The sequence below is a fragment of the Natrix helvetica genome (assembly GCF_964273705.1).
Source record: "Natrix helvetica genome assembly, chromosome: 4".
Taxonomy (NCBI): domain Eukaryota; kingdom Metazoa; phylum Chordata; class Lepidosauria; order Squamata; family Natricidae; genus Natrix; species Natrix helvetica.
In genome coordinates, this window is record NC_138550.1 from 6,938,298 (window position 1) to 6,965,769 (window position 27,472).

The 27,472-nt window shown below is 45.3% G+C and overlaps 1 protein-coding gene across 1 annotated transcript; it reads left to right on the forward strand.

Annotated features, from left to right (window-relative positions):
- On the forward strand, window positions 1-27,368 carry ANKRD42 (ankyrin repeat domain 42). Its single transcript, XM_081953138.1, has 13 exons — window positions 1-94; window positions 4,750-4,913; window positions 5,985-6,092; window positions 7,532-7,651; window positions 11,028-11,163; window positions 13,346-13,546; window positions 14,791-14,916; window positions 16,192-16,297; window positions 17,750-17,919; window positions 20,820-20,946; window positions 24,428-24,578; window positions 26,548-27,147; window positions 27,297-27,368. The coding sequence occupies exons 1-12, from the start codon at window positions 67-69 to the stop codon at window positions 26,692-26,694; spliced, it is 1,584 nt and encodes a 527-aa protein (XP_081809264.1). The 5' UTR covers window positions 1-66; the 3' UTR covers window positions 26,695-27,147; window positions 27,297-27,368.
- The last annotated feature ends 104 nt before the right edge of the window (window positions 27,369-27,472 follow it).

Below are 27,472 nucleotides of genomic sequence, written 5' to 3' on the forward strand. Positions count from 1 at the left end.
AGCACTAAGAAGAAAGGAAGGGAGAGGAGAAGAGAAGAGCTGTGAGATTTCAGAGAAGCCTGGACCATGCCGGCTGCTGTCACCTCCCAACAGGGTGAGATTTGCTTTGTCTCCTCTTTCTCCTTACCCTCTACCCTTTCTTTCTTTCTTTCTTTCTTTCTTTCTTTCTTTCTTTCTTTCTTTCTTTCTTTCCTTCTTTCTTTCCTTCTTTCCTTCTTTCCTCCCTCCTTTCTTTCCTTCTTCCTTCCTTCCTTCCTTCCTCCCTCCCTTCTATCCTTCTTTCCTTCTTTCATTCCTTCCTTCTTTCCTTAATCCCCCCTCCCTTCCTTCTTTCTTTCCTTTCATTCATTCCTTCCTTATTTCCTTAATCCCCCTCCCTTCTTTCCTTCTTTCTTTCCTTCTTTCCTCCCTCCCTTCTATCCTTTCTTTCCTTTTCTTCTTTCCTTCCTTCCTTCCTCCCTCCCTTCTTTCCTTCTTTCCTTCTTTCTTTCCTTAATCCCTCCCTCCCTTCTTTCCTTCTTTCCTCCCTCCCTCCTTTCTTTCCTTCTCTTCTTCTTTCCTTCTTTCCTTCCTTCTTCCCTTCTTTCCTTCTTTCTTCTTTCCTTTCTTCCCCCTCCCTCCCTTCTTTCCTTCTTTCTTTCCTTCTTTCCTTCCTTCCTTCCTCCCTTCTATCCTTCTTTTTTTCCTTTTCTTTCCTTCTTTCCTTCCTTCCTCCTTTCCTTCTTCCCTATCTCCCTTCTTTCCTTCTTTCTTTCCTTCTTTCCTTCCTCCCTCCCTTCTTTCCTCCCTTCTTTCCTTCTTTCCTTTCTTCCTCCCTCCCTTCTATCCTTCTTTTCCTTTTTTCCTTCCTTCCTTTCCTCCCTCTCTCCCTTCTTTCCTTCTTTGTTTACTTCTTTCATTCCTTCTTTCCCCCCTCCCTCCTATCTTTCTTTTTCCTTTTTTCCTTCTTTCCTTCCTTCTTTCCTTCCTCCTTCCCTCCCTTCTTTCCTTCTTTCTTTCTTTCCTTCCTTCTTTCTTTCTTTCTGGCCAGGAGGTGCATTCCCTTTTTTTTTCCTGGCCTACCTAATTTGAGTTAAAACACTTTTAGAGTAAGCTCAAAACTGTCCCCAACTTTGTGGATCTGCAGGAATCATATCCTGGTAGTCCTTGACCACAATTGAGCCCCCCAAAAGAGTGAGCACAGAATTTTGAATGTGTGCCAGTGTGTACAAAGAAAAAGTGACAAAGTTTTTTCTCTTCTCCTCTCCTCATCCCATCCCATCCCATCCCACCCTATCTTATAATTTCTATTGCCCAGCGAGAAATTTGTAAAGAGAATTTCGCCCCATTTTATGACTTTTCTTGACAGTGTTGTTAAGTGAATCCCTGCAGTTGTGAAGTTAGAAACACAATTGTTTAGTGAATCTGTTTTCCCATCAACTTTGCTTGTCAGAAGGTCACAAAAGGAGATCACATGAGCCCAAGACACTGCAACCGTCATAAATATTACAATACAATACAATAGCAGAGTTTGAAGGGACCTTGAAGGTCTTCTAGTCCAACCCCCTGCCTAGGCAGGAAACCCTATACCATTTCAGACAAATGGCTATCCAACATCTTCTTAAAGACTTCCAGTGTTGGGGCATTCACAATTTCTGGAGGCAAGCTGTTCCACTGATTAATTGTTCTCACTGTCAGGAAATTTCTCCTCAGTTCTAAGTTGCTTCTCTCCTTGATTAGTTTCCACCCATTGCTTGTCTGAATTTTGATCACATGATCACAGGGATGCTGCAATGGCCGTAAGTGTGAAAACCTGTCATAGGTCCCTTTTTTCAGGCCACTGTTACTTCGAACAGCCACTGAATTAATTGTTGTGAGTCGAGGACTACCTGTAATAGAAAGGGAAAACGGAGGCAGAAAAGAGGAGAAATTTCCTGACAGTTAGAACAATTAGCCAGTGGAACAGCTTGCCTCCAGAAGTTGTGAATGCCCCAACACTGGAAGTCTTTAAGAAGATGTTGGATAGCTATTTGTCTGAAACGGTATAGGGTTTCCTGCCTAGGCAGGAGGTTGGACTAGAAGACCTCCAAGGTCCCTTCCAACTCTACTATTGTATTATTAAGTAAAGGTTGAAAGCCAGCTCCCCTTTATTTTTATTTCTTTTTCCCCCCAAGTTTTTTATGTTTTTATTTTTTTTTACAAACATATAGTTGTGTTAACAGTGTGGTGTCTTACATTTTAAAACAAATAAGAAAAATATTCGTCATATTTAATACAGTTAACAAGTTTTAGTAACGTTACACATATTTTGTTGAGTTATTTATTTATTTATTTATTTATTTATTTATTTATTTATTTATTTATTTATTTTCAAAATTTATAGACCGCCCCCTCTCCCCGAAGGGACTCGGGGCGGTGTACAGGCTTTACATTAAAAACAGATACAAAAAATAAATACCCTTAAATACCCTTAAAAACGAATTAAACCTAAATTCAGCTGTACAGAATAATAAAAGTTAAAATCAGCTAAAAAGTGTACCCCTAAAAATTTAAAAATGCAGACTTGAGGGACTAAAATTTGGGGTTAGGCCAGGCCGGCTAAATTGAACAGGTGGGTTTTAAGCTTCTTACTGAAGGAGCGGAGGTCGGTGGTAGTTCTGATGTCCGGGGGGAGGTCATTCCAGAAGGTCAGGCCCATCACAGAGAACTCTCTACTCCTGGGCGTCGCCCGCTGGCATTGCCTAGTGGACGGCACCCGGAGGAGTCCCTCTCTGTGAGAGCGAATCGGCCGAAGGGATGTATGGGGCAGGATACGATCCCGCAAATAGCTAGGTCCTGTGCCATGGAGTGATTTAAAGATGATAACCAACACCTTGAAACGCACTCGAAAAGCCACAGGCAGCCAGTGCAGCCCGCGCAGCACAGGTGTTACGTGGGAGTATTTAGTGACTCCCACAATTGTCTGCGCGGCCACATTCTGAACCAGCTGCAGCCTTCGGGTGCATCTCAAGGGGAGCCCCATGTAGAGAGCATTGCAGTAGTCCAGTCGGGACGTCACAAGCGCATGGGTGACTGTGCAGAGGGCGTTCCGGTCCAATAGGGGACGCAATTGGTGCACCAGGCAAACCTGGTGAAACGCTCCCCTTGCCACGGCCGTCACATGGTCATCCATTGACAGCCGGGCATCCAGGAGGACGCCCAAATTGCGTGCCCGATCCACGGGGGCCAGCTGTTCGCCCCCAATGGCCAGTGATGGACGCAACTGGTTGAACCGGGGTGCCGGTAGCTACAGCCACTCCGTCTTGGACGGGTTGAGCTTGAGTCTGTTACTTCCCATCCAGAGTTATAATCAGAAGTGGGTTCCTACTGGTATGGTACGGTTCGGCCGAATAGGTAGTACCATATTTTTTGGAGTATAAGCTGCACTTTTTTCCCTCAAAAAAGAGGGTGAAAATCTGGGTGCATATTATACACTGAATGCAGCATTTTTGGCCTCCCGAACCTCCTTCACCAAAATGGCAGTGTAGAGACTTTAGGAGGCGTCCAGGGTGCTCCTGGGGGCTGGGGAAGGCAGAAATGAGCAAAAAATGAGTTGTTTTTTGCTCGTTTTTAACCCCCCCCCAGTCCCTAGGAGCATTCTATAAGCCTCCTAAAGGCTAGGCATGACCTTTTTTTGATTATAAAACTGGCCCGTTTTCACGAAAAACGGGCCATTTTTGGGAGGTGTACAGAGTGCAATTTTTTTTTTAATTTGCCTCTTCCAAATCTTGGCGCGTCTTATACTCTGGTGCAACTTATACTCCGAAAAATACGGTAATTCCGCTGGACATTTGATCGTTCTATCCTCGGTGACACCATCTTGATTTTCTGTTCTGCACATGCGCAGAACAATCTTCATTGAAAAAAAACTATTTTCCCCCTTTTTAAATGTGCGCAGACCAAATGCGCACGCACACAAAAATGTTCAGCCGCCGAACCGGTAGAAATGGCTGCAGGTTATAATCTTTCATTATTTGATTATTCGACGTTTCAATATGTTTCTTTTATGCCAACCTCCATATCCTAAATGTCACTCCTTTTGCTACAAATAAAATATTAATAATCGTAGTTCTTGTGTTTAACAGACTTATATAGTTCTCATAGTAATACACAGATTTATATTAAATTATAATCTTCTGCTGTTTATCCCCTTTCTAATTTTTTGTTATGCCACTGTTATGTTTAAGAACTATCCCCTTTCTAATGACACTTTAATACAAATCGTTTTTATTTCTGAATTTGCCTCATTCTCAAGTTAAACACAATACCTCAGCCCCTTTCGTCTAGACAACCAATCCAGTATATCTCCATTAAATCCTTACCCTCTACACTGGATGATAACAAAGCCTTAAGGATTTCTGTATCTTTTTGCTGGCATCAATCGTCATCTGATGTTTGCAAACCCAAAACGGCAGCTCTGTTGTCAAGTGAAGGTCATCTGAAGGCAGGAAAAGAAACAAGGGATGGAAACTAATCAGAGAGAGAAGCAACCTAGAATTAAGGAGAAATTTCCTGATCGCCAGAACAATTAATCAATGGAACAACTTGCCTCTTGATAGTGTGGGTACTACTCCAAAACTGAAGGTTTTTAAAAAGAGCTTGGACAGGCATTTGTCTGAAGTAGTACAGAGTTTCCTGCTTGAGCAGGAGGTTGGACTAGAAGACCTCCAAGGTCCCTTCCAACTCTGTTATTCTCTTTTTCTGAGTTGCTGTCCCCTTGCCCTTCTGCAGAACGGCCCAAAAAGCCAAAGTGCAAAACCATTCACGAGGCCGTCAAAACTGGGAACATCAAACAGCTGGATGAAATGGTGACCTTTGGCGTCAGCATTAATGAAGTGGATCCAGTCTACAAATTCACTCCTCTGCACTGGGCAGCCCATTCCGGAAGTTTGGAGGTAAGACACAATCCAATGGCCCTGTATTCTTTCAAATTGAAAAGAAGGGATGGATAAGTGAATGAGTTGACACCTGCGTGCCAGCCCACCTCTCACGTGGCCTGGTTGCAAATAGGGCCGTGGTCCAGGGATTGGGGAACTAAGGAGGCCAGCTTTTAGAAATGCAGACGTGGTAATCCATGCAGAAAGACTGGGTCAGACAGAAACTCCAGATAAGCAACAAGCCAAAGGTTGACAAGATTAGCTCAGACAAACACTAAGCTAACCTTTTTGGTGCTGAGTGCCCAAAGCCTGCGACCCCAAAATGCAATGCAAATGCCCCCCATGCATGCGCCGCTCGCATCCGTGTGTCTCCCCCCATGCATGCGCCCCACCCCACTTCGCCCATTCTTGGCTTCCAGGTTGGTGCAGGAGGCTTTCCAGGCCCAAAACGGACCATGGAGGAGCCTTGTGCAGTGCCCCCGTGCCCTGTTTCGGCTTCCATGTTGATGCAGAAGGCCTTCCAGGCCCAAAACGGGGGAGCACACACATAACCCACAAAATGCAATATGAGTGCATATGCCCCACTCCCCGCACATGTGCCCCGCTCCCCGTGCATGCACGGCAGAGACGCGAAAACCTGCTGGCCGGTGGGAGGCGCATCCACATGCACCCTGGAGCTAGGCTGGGCGATGGCTGGCGTGCCACCTGTGGTACCACATGCTGTAGGTTTGCCATCACAAACATAGGTTTTGCATTTCCTCCTTTGCCTATAGAGCCAGCCATGACTGCTACATGACCCCCGCAAGAATCTGACAACACTCAGTAGAATATTAAAGGACATGTCCTTGCACAGGAACAGGAAGCTCAAGTGCAAAGCCCAAGGAAAGGCATAATTCCCTCCCCACTCCACTCTCAAGTCCATTTTGTCGGCTGCCCAGAATCACAAACCCATGTGGTTCTGCTTCATCAATAAACCATCTTTCCAATCAGCCTCCATGTTTACAGTGTCTTCCTCCCAGCTTGGAACTGAAGACAGCTGGATTTTCCTTCCCACAATAGAAAACGAAAGTGTGTCTTCTTATTTGCTAGTCTCTTCACTGGCTTCTCTGGCATGGAGCTGATCAGACTGCGGTGACTGTAAGAGGTTGGACAGCAGCTCATTTGGCCGCAATTCGAGGCCAGGATGCCTGCATGCAGGTGAGTGTCTCCCTTTAACCCAGATTAAGGGTTAAACTGGTTTAATTAGAAACCAGGATTCATTTGGAAAGGACAAGTCGATTTCTAGGACAGGGGTTGTAGATTTCCCAGCTGTCATCTAGGAATTTTTTCAGGGCTAGAGCAATATTTTTCTCCATCTTGGTATAGCTTTAATATGCGTGAACATCAACTCCCAGAATGCCCCAGGCAGCACCCTGTCTAAGGGATTCTGGGAGTTGAAGTCCACTCATCTTAAAGCCATCAAGGTTGAGAAACATTGACAGCCATACTGTAATAAACTAGCTTCTTGGGAGGAAGTTAATTGTCAAAGATTTGAAGATGATGTTAAGTTACTGCATTTTTCAGAGTATAAGACGCTCCGAAGTATGAGACGCACCTAGCTTTTGGGGAAGAAAACAAGGAAAAAAATCTGCCTCTGCCTCCCAGCAACTTGCCTCCTTGCAGCAAACAGAAAACAGTCCATTTCAGTTTCAGTTTCAGCATAGCCTTATTAGAACAAGCAGCTGATTGTCGGTTGGATTGACCTCCCAACCATCAGCTGTTTCAGGCTGCAGGGATTGCCATAGCCTATTGCTGCCTCCGCACACCCCATTTTCGGGCATTTGGCAACCAACATGCATTTACAACAGTTGCAGATTGTCATGTGACTCCCTCAGCTAGAAACAGAGATGAGCACTATTCCCTAGAGTTGGACGTGATTGGACGGGGAAAACTCTGCCTTTACCTTTAGCCTCTCTAGCTTTCTGAGGTTAACCAATGTTGTGGCCCGCCAGCGGATCTGGCAGCAGATTCAGACAGTAAGGAGGTTGGGGAGGAACATGGGCCAGTCCTGGAGTCTGGGGAAGGCTCTGATGAGGGCTCTGTGTCGGAGGCAGAGATGGGGCCAGGGCCATCCGACAGTTATCAGATGCCTTCAGAGTTGGACATCAGTGGGGCAGAAGAACAGCTGGAGCCTGTTCCCAGTATGCATATGCGCAGAGCTGCCAGGAGAAAGGAACAGCTAAGGAACAAGGGTTGATATGGGAGTAAAGCCGCAGGTGGATGGTGAATGGCCCCTCCCACAGGAAATAAGAGAGGAGCGAAAGGGGAGTGGAGTTTGCAGGAAACCATTAGTTAAACTCCTTAGAGTGAAGATCTGTTCCTGACTTCTTGCCAAGTAATTGCTGCTACAACATGGAATTTGGAAGATATCGGCCTGGCAGTCTCCAAGCCTGATAAAGGTCTGTAGTTGTGAAATCTCACGAAAGACTGTTGGCCGGGACTTCGCTGGAGAGGATTCACTTTAACCTAAATAAGAGGTTTTATCGGGAAGAGGAGTTGCCTTTGTGCTTTTGGGAAGCCGAGGTCAGAACAAGCAAGGACTGCTAGATGTTCCCGCCAGCTCATATATTTAAGAGATATATTTATGCGTTTCCCAGGCCCTTCATCTCAATGCCGTGAATCTAGGAGTTCCAGATGACTTCGGGTGCACTCCAGCGCATCTCGCAGCGACTCACGGACACTCATTCACCTTGCAAACCGTGCTCCGGAGCGGAGTGGTAAGAAATGTAACTTTTTAAAGTGTTTTTCCTAATTGGAATTTGTGTAATTCACCTCACTCCTAGTTTTTCCATAACATTTGCAGTGTGTTCTTCAACAGGGGTGTCTTCAGGGGCAGTCAAAAAATTCAAGCTGGCCATCACAAGCATGCAATGGAAGTCTGCCCTTTATATTGCACGTTGTATGATTGTGGTTTTGACTTTTGATTGTCCCCCCCAGTGGACAGCCCTACCTCTGATATAAGAAGGTCAAGCTAGAGACAAATTCCATCCTCTTCTTTCCCACATTCCCACGTTCGGTTCATGAATTTGTGTTTTGTTGTCGATGGATGCTGTGGCTCAGTGGCTAAGATGCTGAACTTGTCGATCAGAAAGGTCACCAGTTCAGAGGTTCGCATCCCCAGCGCAGCGTAACGGAGGGAGCTCCTGTTACTTGTCCAAGCTTCTGCCAACCCAGCCGTTCGAAAGCACGAAAAAATGCAAGTAGAAAAATAGGGACCACCTTTGGTGGGAAGGGAACAGCGTACCGTGCGCCTTTGGCATTTAGTCATGCTAACCACATGACCACAGAGATGTCTTTGGACAGTGCTGGCTCTTTGGCTTTGAAACGGAGATGAGCACTGCCCCCTAGAGTCAGGAACAACTAGCACATATGCGCAAGGAGAACCTTTACCTGTCAGATCTGGCAAGAAACACGGCAAAGTCCCTACTTTATTGTAAGGCTATTTTAACAATATCTTGGAAACCTGAAAGTAGAAATCTCCCGCCGTCTCATACTGCCTGATAAGTTAAGGCGAATAGTTTCTATTTTTCTCTGTCCATTATTCAGCTGTGGGCTTCCCTTCTCCTTATCTAGATTTTTCCCTAGGCAGTATCAACTCCCCTCCTCATCCATCAAGGTATGGAATTCAAATTTGAATGGATGCTCATTTGAATCCACAGAGAAGTCACCAAAAAGCTACGCAAAAAAGGGGGAAGATAATATTGCTAGATGTAGGAGAAGAGCAGGCAGAACTGAGGGACGGAGTTAAGCAAGTCATCGGCCTAGAGTCATTACATTGTCACCAATGGTCTAGGTCAGAGGTCACCAACCTTTCGGTATCTCAGGGACCACTAAATTCATAATTTTAAATCCCGCGGACCACTAATATGATCTGCTTAATGACAGGCTGGGTGGGCATGGCAAGGTGGTCATGTGACTAGGTGGGTGTGACCAACTCAATGTCACTCATGTCAAGGGGCACCTTGCCAGCCTCTACTTGCCACCCCTTGCCTGCCCACCCGAGCTTCTTTGAGCCCCAACAGGAAGCAGTTGCTGGAGCTAAGCAGCCACCACAAGAAAGATTTGGCAAAACAGCTGGCTCCGTTCAAATTGGATCTGACCGAGAAGGAGGCTCAGCAGAAGCACCTCACTGAGGACTACGAGCATAGGCTTTCCAAGCAGAGGGAAGATCTGCAGGAGTGCAAGGCCAGGTACCAACGCCTGGAGGCTCAGCGGGCTGGAATGGTCAGCCAGTTCCAGGCCATGATGCAGTCCCACTGGAATGAGGCCCTCCGGCTCTTTGCCACGAGCGGCAACTCCCTCTAGCCTTCCCCCAAAGCCCCGCACCAGGAGGCTGAAGCAGACCTTAAGTCAGAATTTCTGGCCCCTTCCGACTTGCACAAAAAGACCCTGAACAGGGAGACTCTCTGCAGCAACACAAACGTTCATTGCATGTGGAGGAGAAGCTGACGTCCCAATGACACAACGTGCGATCTTGGAGCTCCAAGATCGCAGTCGATACTTTTGCCACTGGATGGTTCTTTTGGACCTAAACTGTCCTGAAGAGACAGTGACAGGGAAGAGTACGTCCTGCTGATCTCAGGGACACCGCAAAGTCCCTGATTGATCCAGGAGAATCTCTTTTTCCCGGCAACAGAAGTGCAGCCATTGAAGCTGCTGAAGTTGGGACAGCTCTGGAACGGGAGGAAAATGAAAAGAGAAAGTGTGTTCATCTGGTGAGGAAATCTTATTATTATAAAAGAGACTACCCCCCCAAAAAAATTAAAGCTAAATTAAATTTGAAAACTGAAGAGAACAAGCAGCGAAATTAAGTTACATTAGACAATGTATTATCCTTTTTTTTAAATTTTCTTTTACGGATGGAACTTTTGCAAATGTTTCCTATTCTTTAAGTTGAATGGATTAGTTTTTCTTCTACTACTTTTTATATTCTTTTTTTTATACCTATGGATTAAAATCTTTTTCCTTATTTTTATAATGCTGGATTGGATGGTTTTTTTTTGCTCCATTTAAGAATTTTGTTTTCTTTAAGCCTGGAATATAAAAAAAATATAAAGGGAATACAAAGAGGGCTGTAATAACAGAGGGAAAGGAAGTAACACTGCCACTTGGAGGCTTGGAACGCTTGGAAATATTTTCTATTCTTTTTTCTCTTTGATCATTTGACTTTGCATTTCAAGGTTCCTCATCTTGTTTACAGAGATTGATAGTGAGAAGAGCATGGGTTGTTTATACAGGTGCTTTTTGGGAGCTTCATTGACAGCTGGAGTGGAGTGAAAACAAAGCCTTGTCTTGAAAGATTATAAATGAACTTGCTTTAAATTTAATAAAAAGTTTTGAATGCCAGAGTAGCAGTGTTTACAAGTTGGAAGAATGGTGCAACCTGAAAAAGAAACCTTAACATTGCAAAAGATTATGTTTGAAAGTCAAAAATTATTAGAAGTAACAGAGAAAATTGAGAAGAGATTGGCGAACAATTATAGTCAAATGAAGGTTGAGGTATGATGATAATAATATAGGTAAATATACTTGATTTAAAACATATGATTTGATATGAATTGTAGGTGATGACTGTGGAAGGGATGCACAGAAGTTTTTGTAACCAATCGACACGCTTTCTACAATTTGTAATGGAAGATATGTTTTGTGTTTGTGTGTGTGTGTTTTGTCTGTTTGTGTTTATTCAAAAATAAAAATAAAAAATTCTTTATTTAAAAAAAGCGTTCATTGCACATAACCAGCTCAGGGGCTGTAGTTTGAGGACCCCTAAGTTAGTGCAATATAAAAAATGCAAATAATTTTTCTGCGGACCACCAAAATTTTCTCGTGCTCTAAGCCCAACCCCTCTTGAATTTCTCTGACCCTTATCTGGCACCTATTAAACTTTAGTTGACATAGATTCTTGTAGGTTGGCTTGAGCAATAAATCTTCTGTACTGCCAATTTTTTTTGTGCCTCAAGCCAAGGAGGAAGAAACAGCTAATCCATATAATCCAAGGAACACACGACTTTTAATTCTCCCGCGTTTACTCTTTTCACCTACTGCCCACGACTCCCTCTGAAATGTTGGCTTCCTTCCATTTGAACAAACCAGGATGTCAACGCTTCCGATAAGAACGACTGGAAGCCTCTTCACAACGCTGCTTTCTACGGCCGGCTAGGCTGCCTCCAGCTTCTTGTCCGATGGGGAGCTGCTTTAGATGATGCGGATAAAGATGGAAACCTTCCAGGTATGATGGGAGAAACTTCCCAGTCACCCTCATGAACCAGGGGACAGAGGAAGAGCGTGAAGTTATTACGGTAGAGGGGAAAAATGAATTGGTGGCCTGTTCTAGGTTTGGATTTTTCTCCAAGTGCAATTTCTAGTTTTTTGTTTTTTTGTTTTAAAAAAAAGATAGACTGAGGAAAGCTGGCTGGGTGACTTTGGGCCATTCTTTCTCTATCCACCTAACTCCTCAATCTAACTCATCTCCCAGATTTGCTGTTGTGGGGAAAATAGAATGAGAAAGGCCTGCTATCTAGGCTTGCTGCTTTGTTTGTAAAAATAAGAAAGATGGAAATGATTTTTGTAAAAGTTTTAATTTTTGTATTCTTTTACATACAATTATAGGTATACACACACATAGTTATTGTTCTTCTTTACATTTATCATTCCTACGCATTTATTATTCCATATAAAAAGTTAAAATATACATTCTGGGTTGCTTTGCTTACCATTCCATACACCTATTTTGTGTTATATTATTTTCCCTTTCTTTTCTCCCTCCCTCCCTTCTCTACTTCCTTCCTTTCCTCTCCTCTCCTTTCCCTTTCCTTCTTCCCTTCCCTATTCCTCTCTTCCTCTTCCCCTTCCTACCCTCTCGCCTTCTGTTTCTATCCTTTCCAGCCTTTTTTTCCTTTCCTCTTTCTTCCTTCCCTCCCCTTCCCTCTCTTTTCCTCTCCTCCTCTCTTCCTTTCCTTCCCTCCCCTTCCTTCCCTCCCCTTTCTTCCTTCCCTCCCCTTTCCTCTCTTCTCTTCTCCTTTCCTCCTCTCTTCCTTTCCTTTTCTGTTGTTGTGGTTATCTCTTTTCCATTCTCAGGGGATGGTATTTTTGGGATGGTATACCCAATGATAGTTTGATGCTTATCATTTCTTATTCCCTTTCCTTTGCTAACATATCCTAACTATTTTTTCTTTATATCTCACTCTTGGACATATACTTGTATATTAGTACTTTCTTTTCTGTTTTCCCACTCCCCCCCCCCCTATTCCATTTAATAGTGTGTTGTCTGGATTCCGTCTCTCTCCCTTACTTTCTTTTCTAGATTTCTTTCTCTATTTCTTTCTTCTTTCCCATACCTTGAAGTACACCCATTCCTCTTTATCCTTTATTTTCAAAGTTAACCTGTTCATCTCTGCACAATCTAAAATTTTGATGGAAATGATTGAAGCTCCATTGAGTCCCATGCCTTTAAACACCATTTCAATGTAATTTCCTTCATTGGGGGATTGTGCTGTTCACCCAACATGCTTAGAAGGTTGGGGAAGGATTGGTCCAGATTAGGTTCTAGGTTCACACCTAGAATACTGCATCCAGTTTTGGTGAGGGGCCTGGAGGCTAAAACATTAGAAGAACGGTTGCAGGAACTGGGCATGGCTAGTCTAGTGAAGAGAAGGCCCAGGGGAGACAGGATAGCAGCCTTCCAATATTTAAGGGGCTGCCACAGAGAAGAGGGAGAATAGCTATTTTCCAAGGCACCTGAAGGCCAGATATGGATGGAAACTGACAAAGGAGAGATTCAACCTAGAAATAAGGAGGAACTTTCTGACAATGAGAACAATCAAGCCATGGAACAGAAGTTGCTGGAGCGCCATCTCTGGAAGCTTTCAAGAAGAGCCTGGACTGCCATCTGTCAGAAATGGTGTAGGGTCTCCTTCTTAGACATGGGGGTGGACTAGATGACCTACAAGGTCCCTCCCAACTTTGTTAATCTGTTAAATCAATCCAATGATTAATTGTGCTCACTGTCTGGAATGTTCTCCTTAGTTCTAGGTTGCTTCTCTCCTTCATTCGTTTCCATCCGTTGTTTCTTGTCCTGTCCTCAGGTGCTTTTGAAAATTGCTAGACTGCCTCTTCTTTGTGGCAACCCCTGAGATATTGGGGATATCATGTCATCTATAGTCCTTCTTTTCATTAAAATAGACATACCCAGTTCCTGCAACCGTTCTTCATATGTTTTAGCCTCCAGTCCCCTAATCCTCTTGGTTGCTCTTCTCTGCACTCTTTCTAGAGGCTCAAAATCTTATTTTTATATCATGATGATATAATAGGGGTTTGCACTAGGTAACTTACAAGGTCCCTTCCAACTCTCTTAATCTGTCACTGTCAGAGTAGCTCAAATGTTGGACTCATCTTTTTTTATTGTGTCCCAGTTCACCTGGCCGCCATGGAAGGCCACCTGCACTGCTTTAAATATTTGGTGAGCAAAATGCCCACGTTGGTCCACTCCTTGAAAGCCCGGAATGACCACGGTGAGACCCCACGGGATCTGGCCCAGAGGTTCTACAAGGAAAACATCCTGGCTTACATGGACAGTATGGAGGCGGAAGAAGAGTCATCGGATGAGGAAGAAAGTACGTGACAATGATCAAAATCTTAGAAGGGACAGAAATTGTGAGGATATTATTTTGCTCTTCTCAGATGCAGCTTTCCTCACCTTTACTAGAACCTGCAATACACAGAATGCAGGTTTTGTTTAATTACCGTATTTTTCAGAGTATAGGACGCACCTTTTTCACTCAAAAAAGAGGCTGAAAATCTTATACACTGAATATAGCATTTTTGGCCTTCTGAAACTCTGCCCCTTCACCAAAATGGCCAGGTAGGAGGCTTCCAGAGTGCTCTTGGGGGCTGGGGAAGGCAGAAATGAGAGAGAAAAAGGGTGTTTTTTGCCCCCCCCCAGCCCTCAGGAGCACTCTACAAGCCTCCTAAAGGCTATGCATGCCTTTTTTTTTTTGCAAAAAATGGGCACATTGCTGTGAAAAACGGGCCATTTTGGGGAGGTCTGCAGAGTGCAAAGACTTGTTTTTTAATTTGCCTCTTCAAAATCTTGGTGCGTCTTATACTCTGAAAAATACGGTAAAGAAAAGAGTGCAAAGAAGTAGGTCTTAGTAAGGTCACACCTGCAATATATCTGCATCCACGGTTCAAACCTGTTACAAATGCTCTCTCCCATTAGCTAGACCAAGGGTGTCAAACTTGATTTCATTGAGGGTCGCATCAGGGTTGCATTTGACTTTGGGTGGCGGGGGTGCGTGTGGCCAGCTCGATGCCACTCGTGTCGGGGGTGCCTGTGGTGGCCCTATCACTCGGCCAGCGAAAATGAGCTTTCGAGCTCCATGTTCTGACCGAGGCTTCACAAAACCATGAAGAAGACTCCTTTTCTCAACAAAACCCCTTTTTATTAAGCTCATGTGAATTCCTCTCATTCACATCCAGCAAAGTCTCCTGCTGGCCAGCTGATTTTCGGGTCTCTGCCATACCTGCACGGGGGCAGTGTGCATGGGGGGGTCATGCGTGTATGCGCAGGGAGTGGGATGCACGGGGTGGTGCACTTGCATGCACAGAAGTTGAGCACACAGAGGGGCACACACGCTTGTGTGGAGTTGCACACTCATATGTGGGGGTAGAGTGCACACAGGGGGTCATGCGTGCATGTGTGTGGAGCTCAAGGGGGGGAATGCGAGCATTGAATTATGGGTGTTTGAGGAGGCGCTTTCGGCACTCGGCACCAAAAAAGGTTAGCCATCTCTGTCCTAGGTGGACCATCGTGATCCAAATTCATTGATTTCTTTTTTTCCCCTCCTTCTTTGCAAAGATTTAAGCTTTCCAGGACATGATGCTGCCTTCAGAGGGGATCTGGACACCTTAAGGATGCTACTAGAAAATAAAATCATCAACGCTAACGAACGAGACGATCGAGGATCAACGCTCCTCCACAAAGGTCAGGAGAACAGCCGTTTTACCAGTGGTGAAATTCGATTTTTTTACTACCAGTTATGTGGGCGTGGCTTGGTGGGCGTGCAGGGGAAGGATACTGTAAAATCTCCATTCCCTCCCCACTCCAGGGGAAGGAAAGTGCAAAATCTCCATTCCTTCCCCACTCTAGGGGAAGGAAAGTGCAACATCTCCATTTCCTCCCCACTCCAGGGGAAGGAAAGTGCAAAATCCCCATTTCCTCCCCTCTTCAGGGAAAGATATTGCAAAATCCCCATTCCCTCTTCGCTCCAGGGGAAGGATACTGCAAAATCCCCATTCCCTCTTCGCTCCAGGGGAAGGATACTGCAAAATCCCCATTCCCACCCCACTCCAGGGGAAGGATACTGTAAAATCTCCATTCCCTCTCCGCTCCAGGGGAAGGGTACTGTAAACTCTCCATTCCCTCCCCACTCCAGGGGAAGGATACTGCAAAATCCCCATTCCCTCCCCACTCCAGGGGAAGGATACTGCAAAATCCCCATTCCCACCCCGCTCCAGGGGAAGGATACTGTAAAATCTCCATTCCCTCTCTGCTCCAGGGGAAGGATACTGCAAAATCCCCATTCCCCCCCCCTCCAGGGGAAGGATACTGCAAAATCCCCATCCCCTCCCCACTCCAGGGGAAGGATACTGTAAAATCTCCATTCCCTCTCCGCTCCAGGGGAAGGGTACTGTAAAATCTCCATTCCCTCCCCACTACAGGGGAAGGATACTGCAAAATCCCCATTCCCTCCCCACTCCAGGGGAAGGATACTGCAAAATCCCCATTCCCTCCCCACTCCAGGGGAAGCATACTGTAAAATCTCCATTCCCTCCCCACTCCAGGGGAAGGATACTGCAAAATCCCCATTCCCTCCCCACTCCAGGGGAAGGATACTGTAAAATCCCCATCCCCTCCCGACTCCAGGGGAAGGATACTGCAAAATCCCCATTCCCTCCCCACTCCAGGGGAAGCATACTGTAAAATCTCCATTCCCTCCCCACTCCAGGGGAAGGATACTGCAAAATCCCCATCCCCTCCCGATCAGCTGGGACTCAGGAGACAGAGAATAGATGGGGGTGGGGCCAGCCAGAGGTGGCATTTACCAGTTCTCCAAACTACTCAAAATTTGCGCTACTGGTTCTCCGGAAACTGTCAGAAACTGCTGGATTTCACCCCTGCGTTTTAGGTAGAGTTTGCCTTGATACATTGCTTTAAGTTTCGTTTTTGCATCTGATGTTTCCTTTTGTCTCTCGCCAGCGGCCGGACAAGGTCACTTACACGTCTTAGAATGGCTGATTAACAGGGAAGCTGACTGCAATATTGCCAATGATGCCGGGGAAACACCCAAGGACGTTGCAAAGAGGTGACCGCAGCTCAAGCATGGAGCGAGTGTGGAGCGGTTTTCCTGCATGTTCAGCCGACAGACAGCACTTAAATGGGTCGTCAGCACGGGGGCAATGAATGAGCAAAAGCTAAGCCTGGGTTACCTGAGACCAGGCAATGGCCTGCTTTTTTTTTTTAACAGGCAGTGGCTGCTTCTGCCTCCTGGCCCTCTCCCAAGACGGCACGAACCAGAGGCATTTGTAATGATGGGGAAGTCCGGCAAGAACCCCATAATAGGTTCAGCTGTGCATGCGTGCATATGCGGGATTGTTCAGGCAATGTGAAGTGCCTCCACGAATTCAATCCATTGAATAGAATGGAATGGAATGGAATGGAATAGAATAGAATAGAATAGAATAGAATAGAACAAAACAGAATAGAATAGAATAGAATATGGAAAGAAAGAAGAGAAGAGAATATGAATAGAATAGAATCTATAGGGCATAATACATGTACATTTAGAATAGAATAGAATAGAAAATAGAATAGAATAGAATAATGGAATTAGAATAAAATAGAATAGAATCTATAGGGCATAATACATGTACATTTAGAATAGAATAGAATAGAAAATAGAATAGAATAGAATAATGGAATTAGAATAAAGTAGAATAGAATCTATAGGGCATAATACATGTACATTTAGAATAGAATAGAAAAGAAAAAAGAATAGAATAGAATAGAATAGAATAATGGAATTAGAATAAAATAGAATAGAATCTATAGGGCATAATACATGTACATTTAGAATAAAATAGAATAGAAAATAGAATAGAATAGAATAATGGAATTAGAATAAAATAGAATAGAATCTATAGGGCATAATACATGTACATTTAGAATAGAATAGAATAGAATAGAAAATAGAATAGAATAGAATAGAATCTATAGGACATTACAATATATGTACATTTAGAATAGAATAGAATAGAATAGAATTCTTTATTAGCCAAAGTGATTGGGGACACACACACACGGGGGGGAGGGGGGAGGGGAAAGAGAGAGACTGCGCGTGCAGGGGTGTCAAACTCAAGACCTAGGGGCCAAGCACAACCCTGATGCGGTCCTCCCAGGAGTGAAATTCAGCAGGTTCTGGAGAACCGGTAGTGGACATTTTGAGTAGTTCTGAGAACCGGCAAATACCACCTCTGGCTGACTCCAGAGTGAGGTGGGAATGAAGATTTTGCAGTATCCTTCCCCTGCCACGCCCACCAAGCCATGCTCACAGAACCGGTAGTGAAAAAAATTGAATTTCACCACTGGGTCCTCCATGAAATCAAGTTTGACACCCCTGAAATAGGCAATTTTAACAGGAGGGCTTCCATCCATGAAGCTACCTCCGGCTTTTAAGAGCAGGCATTTAGAATCGGCATGGGAATTGTCTGCGGGTTGTCATTTTCTAGTCACTAAAATTGGTGTGTGGATTGTGCAGATTTGCCCAGCTAGCTGCCGTGGCGTACTTGAAAAACAAGATGGGAAATGATTCCGATTTGGAAATCGACATCAAAGATCCATCTTTCTTTGAGCATCACGGTGTGGAAGGGAGCACGGACAACCAGGGAGACGTCAAGGAAAGCAAGCAAGAGAAAATCGACGCTCGGGGTAAGTCCAAGGACTTTCTTGGTAAAGGTTTTATTTTTTATTTTATTTTTTACATTTTCCACTCGAGAGCTGGGAAGTCACCGCTAGAGAATGAAATAAAATTCCAGTCCTCGACTTAACGGTCAGAATTGAACCCCTCCTTGCGACAATCAGAACTGAAGAAGCTTCTTGGATGCGAAGCAAAACGTCTTCAACGAAAAGAAAAGAAAAGAAAAGAAGACGAAAGTCCAGTTGCCTTTTGAAAAAGCAGTTTTGGGACAAATATGACCTGGATGACTGAGAATCTCCGTAGATGACTGTAACATTGGGTAGGTCAGGGGTGTCCAAAGTTGGCAACTTTAAGACTTGTGGACTTCAACTCCCAGAATTCCCCAGCCAGCAGAGCTGGCTGGGGAATTCTGGGAGTTGAAGTCCACAAGTCTTAAAGTTGCCAACTTTGGACACCCCTGGGGTAGGTAGTAGTTCAGACCAGTTCGGCCGAATAGGTAGTAACTTAGCCGGACACGTAATGGTACTGGTTTTATCCTGGGTACCGCTATCTTTATTTTCTGTTCTGTACATGCGCAGAATGATCTTCATTGAAAAAATGTAATTCCCCCCCCCCCCATTTTTAATGGTGTGTCCATGCCAGTCCAAGAGATGTGCCATTTTTCTCACAAACGGAGGCGTTTCCCGCCCCCCAATAATTTTTTATTGTTTTATTCTCTTACATAGCATTTTAAGTATACATTCGCATAATTGTCGCTCTTCTTTACATTTGTCATTCTTATACATTTATTATTCCATTTAATAGGTTATAATGTACAGTTGGGTTTGCTTTATTCGCCATCCCTTCCTCCTTTTGTAACACCAACTTATTTTCCCTTTCTTTTCTCCCTCCCTCCCTTCTCTACTTCCTTCCTTCCTCCTCTCCTTCTCCTTTCTTTCTTCTTACCTTTCTCCTACTGCTTCCTCTTCCCCACGCTCCCCTCTCTCCTTCTCTTTCTCTCTCTTCCATCCTCCTCTCCTTACCTCTTTCTTCTTTCCCAAACGGAGGTGTTTTTGCCTTCCTCCAGCCCCCAGAAGCACTCTGAAGGCTTCAGCAAGTTTGGGAGAAGGGGAAAACGCAGTTTTTGCAAAAAACTGGTCGTTTTTTTTTTGCAAAAACAGGGGTGTTTTCCCCTTCCCCCAGCCCTACTGAAGCCTGCAGAGTGCTGTTGGGGGCTGGGGGAAGGCAAAACCTTTTTCTTTCTTACTGAGTAGTTTGCAGGTGCTTAGCTCCGGCGAGGCTGGAGGGGGCCCCCTCCCCGCTTGTCAAAACGTTATGCCGCCGTTTCAGTAGGCATGGCTTGGTGTGGGGGGTCATGTGACTGAGTGTGTGTGAGCAACGTCATGTTAGCCACGCCCACTCAGCCACACGCCCCCTCATCTAGCCACACCCACCGAACCAGTAGCAAATTTTTTTTTGAAACCCACTCCTGGTAGGTGAGTCCTGTGGGTGTCATGCTTTATGACCGTCATGCTTTCTAGCCGTAATGGATAGGCTTCCTGTCGGTTGTAAGACGAGTACTACTATATTATGAAAGCAAACAAAAGAAAAAGAATAAGAAAAACATAACTCTCCAAGACTTGACATGTTAAGTTGATTCAAGTCATCTTAAGTATCGGTAAAAATCACTTCGGGACAGGTAGTCTTTGACTTACAACAGTTCGTTTAGTGACAAGGGCATGTGACTTACGACTCCTTCTCACACTTATGACCGTCGCTGCAACCCCGTGGTCATGTGATCAAAATTCAGATGCGTGGCAACCGGCTCCTATTTATGACGGACTCAGCATCCCCGGAGACACGCGATCCTCTTTCGTGACCTTTTGACAAGCCAAGTCCTTGGGAAAGCCGGATTCGCTTAACGACCATGGGGCTAATTTAACAGCTGCAGTGATTCCCTTAACAGACGCGGCAGGAAAAGCCGCAAAACATTGAACAACCGTCTCGCTTAGCAACATAATAAACTTGGGGCTCAAGTGTGGTCGTAAGTTGAGGACTACCTGTACGGTGTCCTAAAAGAATTCAGGGATCAGCCAAATCAGCCATTGCGAGCGAGGCTTCACCAAATGCTGTGATTCTTATTTGCTTTCTGAGACTTTTGCTTAAATGGTTGGGCTTCTTATTTGTTTGTATGTTTATTTATTTTATTTAGTTTGTCAAACATGTACAAGATAACAGGTATAAGTATGAACATGGACATGAGCACATGAAATGGGTACAAATAAATGGGGACAGTAGGACAGGGACAATAGTGCACTTATGCAGGCTCCCTTTACGGACCTCTTAGGAATGGGGTGAGGTCCACGGTAGACAGTTTGAGGTTGAAGTTGTGGGGGGTTTGAGGATGTAACAACAGAGTCGCGTAGAGCATTCCAGGCGTTGACCACTCTGTGCCTGAAGTCGTATTTTCTGCAATCGAGTTTGGAGTGGTTTACCTTGAGTTTGTATCAATTGTTCGCCAGTGTATTATTGCGGTTGAAGCTGAAATAGTCATTGACAGGTAGGACGTTGTAGCAGACAATTTTGTGTACTACGCTTAGGTAAGACGTAGCGATGTAGTTCTAGGTTATCCAAGCCCAAAATTTCACGCCTGGTGGCATAAAGGATTCTGTTGTGAGCAGAGGAGTGGAGGACTCTTCTCGTGAAATACCTCTGGACTCGCTCAATCGTATTAATGTCCGATATATAGTGCGGATCCCAGGCAGACGAGCTGTATTCGAGGATTGGTCTGGCAAAGGTTTTGTATGCCCTAGTTTGCAGTACCGTGTTACTAGGGAAGAAGCTTTGCAAAATTAGGGCTCTGGTTTGAAGCAGGTTCATAAAAAGGCTCTGAGATTTAGTTAAATAAATAAAATAAAACCTTTTCTTGCAGGAAGAGCCTACCAAAAAGTGGAAGAGTTGCAACGTCTCCTAGAAGTGGCCCTCAGCAACTTCAAGCAACTTGGAGGCATCACTCCCCAGGAAAGGCAGACCAAACTCGATGAGAAAAGGTTCGAAAGGTAAGTATTTTTTGCAAGCGGCTGAGAAGTTCACTGGCGTTGTATTCACGATGCTTTGCATCCATGAGAGCCGATCTGGTGTAGTGGTTAAGGTGCCCGCCTAGGAACCGGTAGATGGTGAGTGAAAGCTAGTTGGGTGATTTTGAGTCCCCAGGAGATCGTGAGTTCTACTTCCATCTTAGACATGAGAGCCGGCTGGCTGATTTGGGGCCAATCACCAGGAGACAGTGAGTTCTAGTCCTGCCCTTGACATGTGTTATTTTGAGCAAATCATCAGGAGACGGTGAGTTCTAGTCCTGCCCTTGACATGTGTCATTTTGAGCAAATCACCAGGAGACGGTGAGTTCTAATCCTGCCCTAGACATGCAAGCTGGTTGTGTTATTTTGAGCAAATCGTCAGGAGACAGTGAGTTCTAGTCCTGCCCTTGACATGTGTCGTTTTGAGCAAATCACCAGGAGACGGTGAGTTCTAGTCCTTCCCTAGGTATGAAAGTTGTTTGGGTTATTTTGAGCAAATCGTCAGGAGACGGTGAGTTCTAGTCCTGGCCTAAGCATGAAAGCCAGCTGGGTGACTTCGGGCCAATCTCCAGGAGGTGGTGAGTTCTAGTTCCACCTTAGACATGGAAGTCAGCTGGGTGGCTTTGGGCTAGTCCTTCTCTCTCAGCCCAACCTGAGAGGGTCGTTGTGAGGAAAAACAGGAGGAAGAAAGAATATTATGTTGGTTCTCTATTTTGAGTTATTTATAAAGCAATAAAAGCTGGGTAAAAATCTAATACAGCCACGACTCCATCACATCCCTTGAATTTCAAAATCCCCCTTACAGGTGAATTAAAGTTAATAGTTTTTTGGATGGTTATCAATATCAGAATGATTACTCTTCCTTCATAATAGAAATAATTCACTTCTGAAAAATTATTACTCTGCTGCCCTCTGCTGGTTGACTAAAACAGAGAGCAATCACACACACACACCCATTAAACTGAGTTAAACGTGAAAGATTCTGTTACTATCGACTCCACATATCAATAAAGTAGAATTGCAGACAAACCTGTGGAGTCTATGCTTTCATTTGGCCTACCCCAAGGGGCTAATATTGGTCTTGAAAACCTGACTGTGTTTTCCCTTCTCTCCTTATTATTATGAATTAGGGTATAGAGCCAATCCAAATTTCTTTCTCTGATTCCAGGGCTTAAAGCGTACTATTGTTTCTGTAACCGTCGTCTTTACATAGTTTTCCCAACATCATCTTCAGAGCTTCCATGCCTAAGCAGGGCTAGAACTCACAGTCACCTGACGCTTAGCCCAGAGTCACTCAACTGACTTTCATGCCTAAGGCAGGACTAGAACTCACAGTCACCTGGTGCTTGGCCTAGGGCAGTGGTGGGCAACCTTTTTTTTCAACTGAGCCAAATCTCGCCAAAACCACGATTGAAATTTATTTTGAGAGCCACATTTTTAAAACCGAAAATACATAGGATGGTACACTGTTTTTAGTTTTAATAAACTCTGGCATTGAAGCACGCAAGTCTTAAAGCTGTCAAGTTACAAGATCCTTGCATCCCTAACCCTTTAGGAAAAAAACCCCAAGGGGTCTTCAAACCTGACAGCTTTAAGACTTGTGGACTTCAACTCCCAGAATTCCTCCTCCAGTCATGTTGGCTCAGGAACTCTGGCATTGAAGCATGCAAGTCTTAAAGCTGTCAAGTTGCAAGACCCTTGCACCCCTAACCCTTTAGAAAAAAAAATCCAGGGTCTTCAAACCTGACAGCTTGAAGACTTGTGGACTTCAACTCCCAGAATTCTGAGAATTGAAGTCCACCAAGGGCATCAATCATATTAGCCCAGGGATCTGCAAAATTGGCTCTTAAGACTGGTGGACTTCAACTCCCAGAATTCTGAGAGTTGAAGTCCACCAGTCTTAAAACAGCCAACTTTGCAGACCTCTGTGTTAGCCCAAAGCCTGGCGCTGGGCAGGCCTTGCTCCCCCAATGGTGGAGCCCCAAGAAGCGAGGAGGGAGAAAAAGAGACGGAGGCCAAGGAGCTTCTCCCCCTCCCCCGCAAAAATCTTATCAGGGAGCCAGCGGGCAGTAGCAAATTAGCTGATCACGCGGCATGCGCGGAAAGCGAGGTTTGACCGGGTGGGGCAGTGAAACTCCAGGGCTAATTCCCCATGAGAACTGTTGCCTCTGAAGCGATATTTTGCTCCAATATTTTGAAACTTTAAGCGCCCCTTTCCCTTTTTTCTTTTCGACCCACAATGATTAGGGAGGATCCTGAAGTCGGGCGGGGCTGAGAAGCGAGGAGGCAGAAAAAGAAACGGAGGCTAAGGAGCTTCCCCCCCCGCCCCCTCCCAGCAAAAATCTAACCAGGGAGCCGGGCGGGCAGTAGCAAATTAGCTGATCACGCCGCGTGGGCAGTAGCAAATTAAGCCGGGCCGGGGGGGGGGGGGAAGCTCCTTAGCCTCCGTTTCTTTTTCTGCCTCCTCACTTCTCGTCCCCGCCCGACTTCAGGATCCTCCCTAATCATTGTGGGTCGAAAAGAAAAAAGGGAAAGGGGCACTTGTTTTGAAGTGCCCGAGAGGAGGGAGGGGAGCGGGCGCCTGGCACACAGAAGAGCCGCATTAAAGTGTGTAAAGAGCCGCATGTGGCTCGCGAGCCGCGGCTTGCCGACCACTGGCCTAGGGTTACTCAAATGGCTTTCATGCCTAAGGCAGGACTAGAACTCACAGTCGCCTGGTGCTTGGCCCAGAGACACTCAACTGACTTTCATGCCTAAGGCAGGACTAGAACTCACAGTCACCTGGTGCTTGGCCTAGGGTTATACTCAAATGGCTTTCATGCCTAAGGCAGGACTAGAACTCACAGTCGCCTGGTGCTTAGCCCAGAGTCACTCAACTGACTTTCATGCCTAAGGTGGGACTAGAACTCACAGTTGCCTGGTATGTAGCCCAGAGCCACTCAACTGACTTTCATGCCTAGGGGAGGACTAGAACTCACAGTCGTCTGGTGCTTGGTCCAGAGTCACCCAACTGACTTCCATGCCTAAGGCAGGACTAGAACTCACAGTCACCTGGTGCTTGGCCCAGGGTCACCCAACTGACTTTCATGCCTAAGGCAGGACTAGAACTCCCAATCTTCTGGGTTTCTAGGCCAGCACCTTAACCACTACTGCAAACGTCTGTATCAGTGCCCAGCACCCAGCACCCAGCGGGAGACCCATTTTCAAATGGTGATTGAAGATTTATTGCAGTGTCTGGAGGATCGGGTGATCCCCTTTTGAGACCTTCTGACAAGCAAAGTGACTAGGGAAGCCAGATTCGTTTTACCAACCCGGTTACTAACCGCGCAGCTGTAGTGACTCGCTGAAGGTCGGAGAAAGGTTGTAAAATGGCAAAACTCACTTCACAACCGTCTTGGTAAGCAACAGAGATTTTGGGCTCCATAGCATCTTCTGAAGCTGGTTTCGGTCTGGCTTTCTAAAGGACCATCTCTGAGCTGAGTATGCAGCTGGAATATGAGCAGATGCGACGGGAGACGTTGGAAGCTCAACTGGACGAAGCCCGAGCAGAATTAGGAAAACTCAAAGAGCTACAAGAAAAAAACGAGATGCCTTCAACCCGTAAGCTCCCTGTGGTGAGTATCGTTTTTGTTTTAGAATCAGAGCTATACAATCTTAAACACCCAAAGGGCCACTTGGACCCATTTCCTACAGAAAACACCGGGAGGCACAATACTTGAGTGGGTGTGGCCAACTTGGCGCCACTCACTCCCACGGGCGCTGCAGGCCTGTCTCCCTTTCTGTCATCCGGTGTTGGTCACGGCTGGGGTGGGCCTGTATCTCAGGGCGCAGAGCAGGTTGCGTGTCTCCCCAAACGCCCGAGGCACATCCAGCACCAACAGGGGCTGGAAGAATCTCCAGCAAGAGTTCCTCTAGATCATCTAGTCCAGCCCTCCGCTCAAGCAGAGGACCCTACTCCATTTCTGACAAATGGCAGCCCAATTTCTTCTTGAAAGTCCGCAGGCATGAACCTCTGAAGGCAACTTCTGTTCTGTTGGTTGATTGCTCTCCCTGTCAGAAAATTTCTTCCTATTTCCAGGTTGAATCACTCCTCGGTCAGTTTCCATCCATTATTCCTTGTCTGGCCTTCGGAGGCTTTGGAAAATAGCTTGACCCCCTCCTCTCTGTGGCAGCCCCTCAAATATTGGAAGACTGCTCTCCTGTCTCCCCTGATCCTTCTCTTCCCTAGACCAGCCATGCCCAGTTCCTGCAACCGTTCTTCATATGTTTTAGCCTCCAGTCCTCTTGGTTCCTCTCCTCTGACCTTTTTCTAGAGTCTCAACATCTTTTTTATAGTGTGGTTGTCAGCATTGCAGAATTAAATCAGAGTCCAAGGCAGGGCTATCCTTAAAGTTCCAATTTAATAAGACAGACATGTTGGCAACAAACTGTGGAATCCCAAATCTAAAAGCTTCCTGGGATTCCACCCAGTTGAAAGTTCATGATCTTATCCCCACACCCATCAATCCATCACATGGTCCAATCTTCTTCGGCCACGCTGGCATTTCCACCCATCTAATTCCGGTCAGGTGCAGAGGTTGCGGAGACAAAAGTTGACCTTGATTTCTAGAAAGGAATGACAACAACACATTCTACAATTCTACTCCTTACTATTCCCCCTCCCAATTACTACACTAATGAAACAGCATAGGAAAATAATAGAGAGTGTGGCAGGCATAAAACTCCTAAAAGGAATGTAATTGCAGGTCTGACGGTGACCAAAACTGGATGCAGCATTGTAGGTGTGGTCTTACTAAGGCTTTAAAGAGGGGTATTTGTACCTCACTTGATCTTGATTGTATCCCTCTGTTAATGCCACTTAGGATTGCATTGGCATTTTTGGCTGCCGCTGTACACTACTGGCTCACATTTACAATACAATACAATAATATAATTGGAAGGGACCTTGGAGGTCTTCTAGTCCAACCCCCTGCCTAGGCAGGAAACCCTATACCGTTTCAGACAGATGGCTATCCAACATCTTCTTAAAGACTTCCAGTGTTGGGGCATTCACAACTTCTGGAGGCAACTTCTGTTCCACCGATTAATTGTTCTAACTGTCAGGAAATTTCTCCTCAGTTCTAAGTTGCTTCTCTCCTTGATTAGTTTCCACCCATTGCTTCTTGTTCTACCCTCAGGTGCCTTGGAGAATAGTTTGACGCCCTCTTCTTTGTGGCAACCCTTGAGATATTGGAAGACTGCTATCATGTCTCCCCTAGTCCTTCTTTCTCTTAAGCTAAACCTACCCAGTTCCTGCAACCGTTCTTCATATGTTTTAGTCTCCAGTCCCCTAATCCTCTTTGTTGCTCTTCTCTGCACTCTTTCTAGAGTCTCCACATTTAACTGGTTGCCCACTAAGACTCTCGCAGTGACTGCTATTTGGACTGGTTTCACCCAGTTTGTACGTATCCTTTTGGTTTTTCTTACCTAAGCGTAGGACTTTACTTTTCTCTACACTGCATTTCATTTTGTTAGTTAGGGCCCAATGTTCAAGTCTGTCAAGGTCCATCTGGATCTTGGATTAATTTTTAACGTCGCTTGCAGGAGTCACTGGATTTCCCGAAAGAAGAGCCTGACTCAGACGCAGCCATCTCCGATTTGCCTAAAGTGAGTTTTGACACCAAGAAAGAGAAGAAAATGAAGAGAAGGCCTCCCTTCGGCCCTGGGGGTGTGATTGTAAAAAGATTCTAAGAGAAGTAAGGAATAAACAAAAGTAAGCATTTGACTCAAAGGAGAATTAAGTCCAGTCACCTTCCTGTACAATCCTAAGCAGAAAAGTAAGTTAACTGACAATGTCACCTCTTTAACTAGTCAAAGCACACCTGTTTGTGACACCATAAATCTATTGCCTTGCCAGAATCTGAATTTGAAGGGGAAAACGTATAACCTGTCTGTCTTCACAGGACATCTAAGTTTGTATGGGTTTTGATTTAAGGAGGCACTTTATGGACTCCGCAGCCGCAATCTCCTTTCTCCTTCAAATCCAAATTCACTCCAACTTGTCGAACATCAGTTTTCCGTACAACCTTTTAAACATGTCATTTTGCTGTGTGAGTTCATAGGGAACTAACCCTAACCTTAAGTGGGTTTTCCCCCCCAATGGGATTTTCCCATGTATTTTACCAGGAAACGTGGATAAGGCAGGTAGGAAAAAGTCAGCGCCCTCTTAAGCATACCATCGCGCTTTGAATCCATTGGCGATGTCCATTTTCCTGTACGAGTTCATGGGGAGCTAACCCTAAGTGGGTCTTCCCCCCCCAGTGGGATTTTCCCAGGAAACGTGGATAAGGCAGGCAGGAAAAGTCAGCGCCCTCCTAAGCATATTGACGCGCTCCGAATCTGTTGGCGATGTCCATTTTGCTGTATTTATTTTATTTATTTAAATTTATAAACCGCTCCCTCTCCCCGAAGGGACTCGGGGCGGTGTACAGACAAAGGTTAAAATACCATATACCGTGTTTCCCCGAAA

Bases quoted from the DNA above. Each gene is read 5' to 3' on its own strand.
- ANKRD42 (XM_081953138.1), top strand. From the start codon at position 67: ATGCCGGCTGCTGTCACCTCCCAACAGG. The intron at 7,652-11,027 runs GTAAGAAATGTA...TGAACAAACCAG, and splicing joins CCGTGCTCCGGAGCGGAGTG to GATGTCAACGCTTCCGATAA. The intron at 14,917-16,191 runs GTCAGGAGAACA...GTCTCTCGCCAG, and splicing joins ATCAACGCTCCTCCACAAAG to CGGCCGGACAAGGTCACTTA.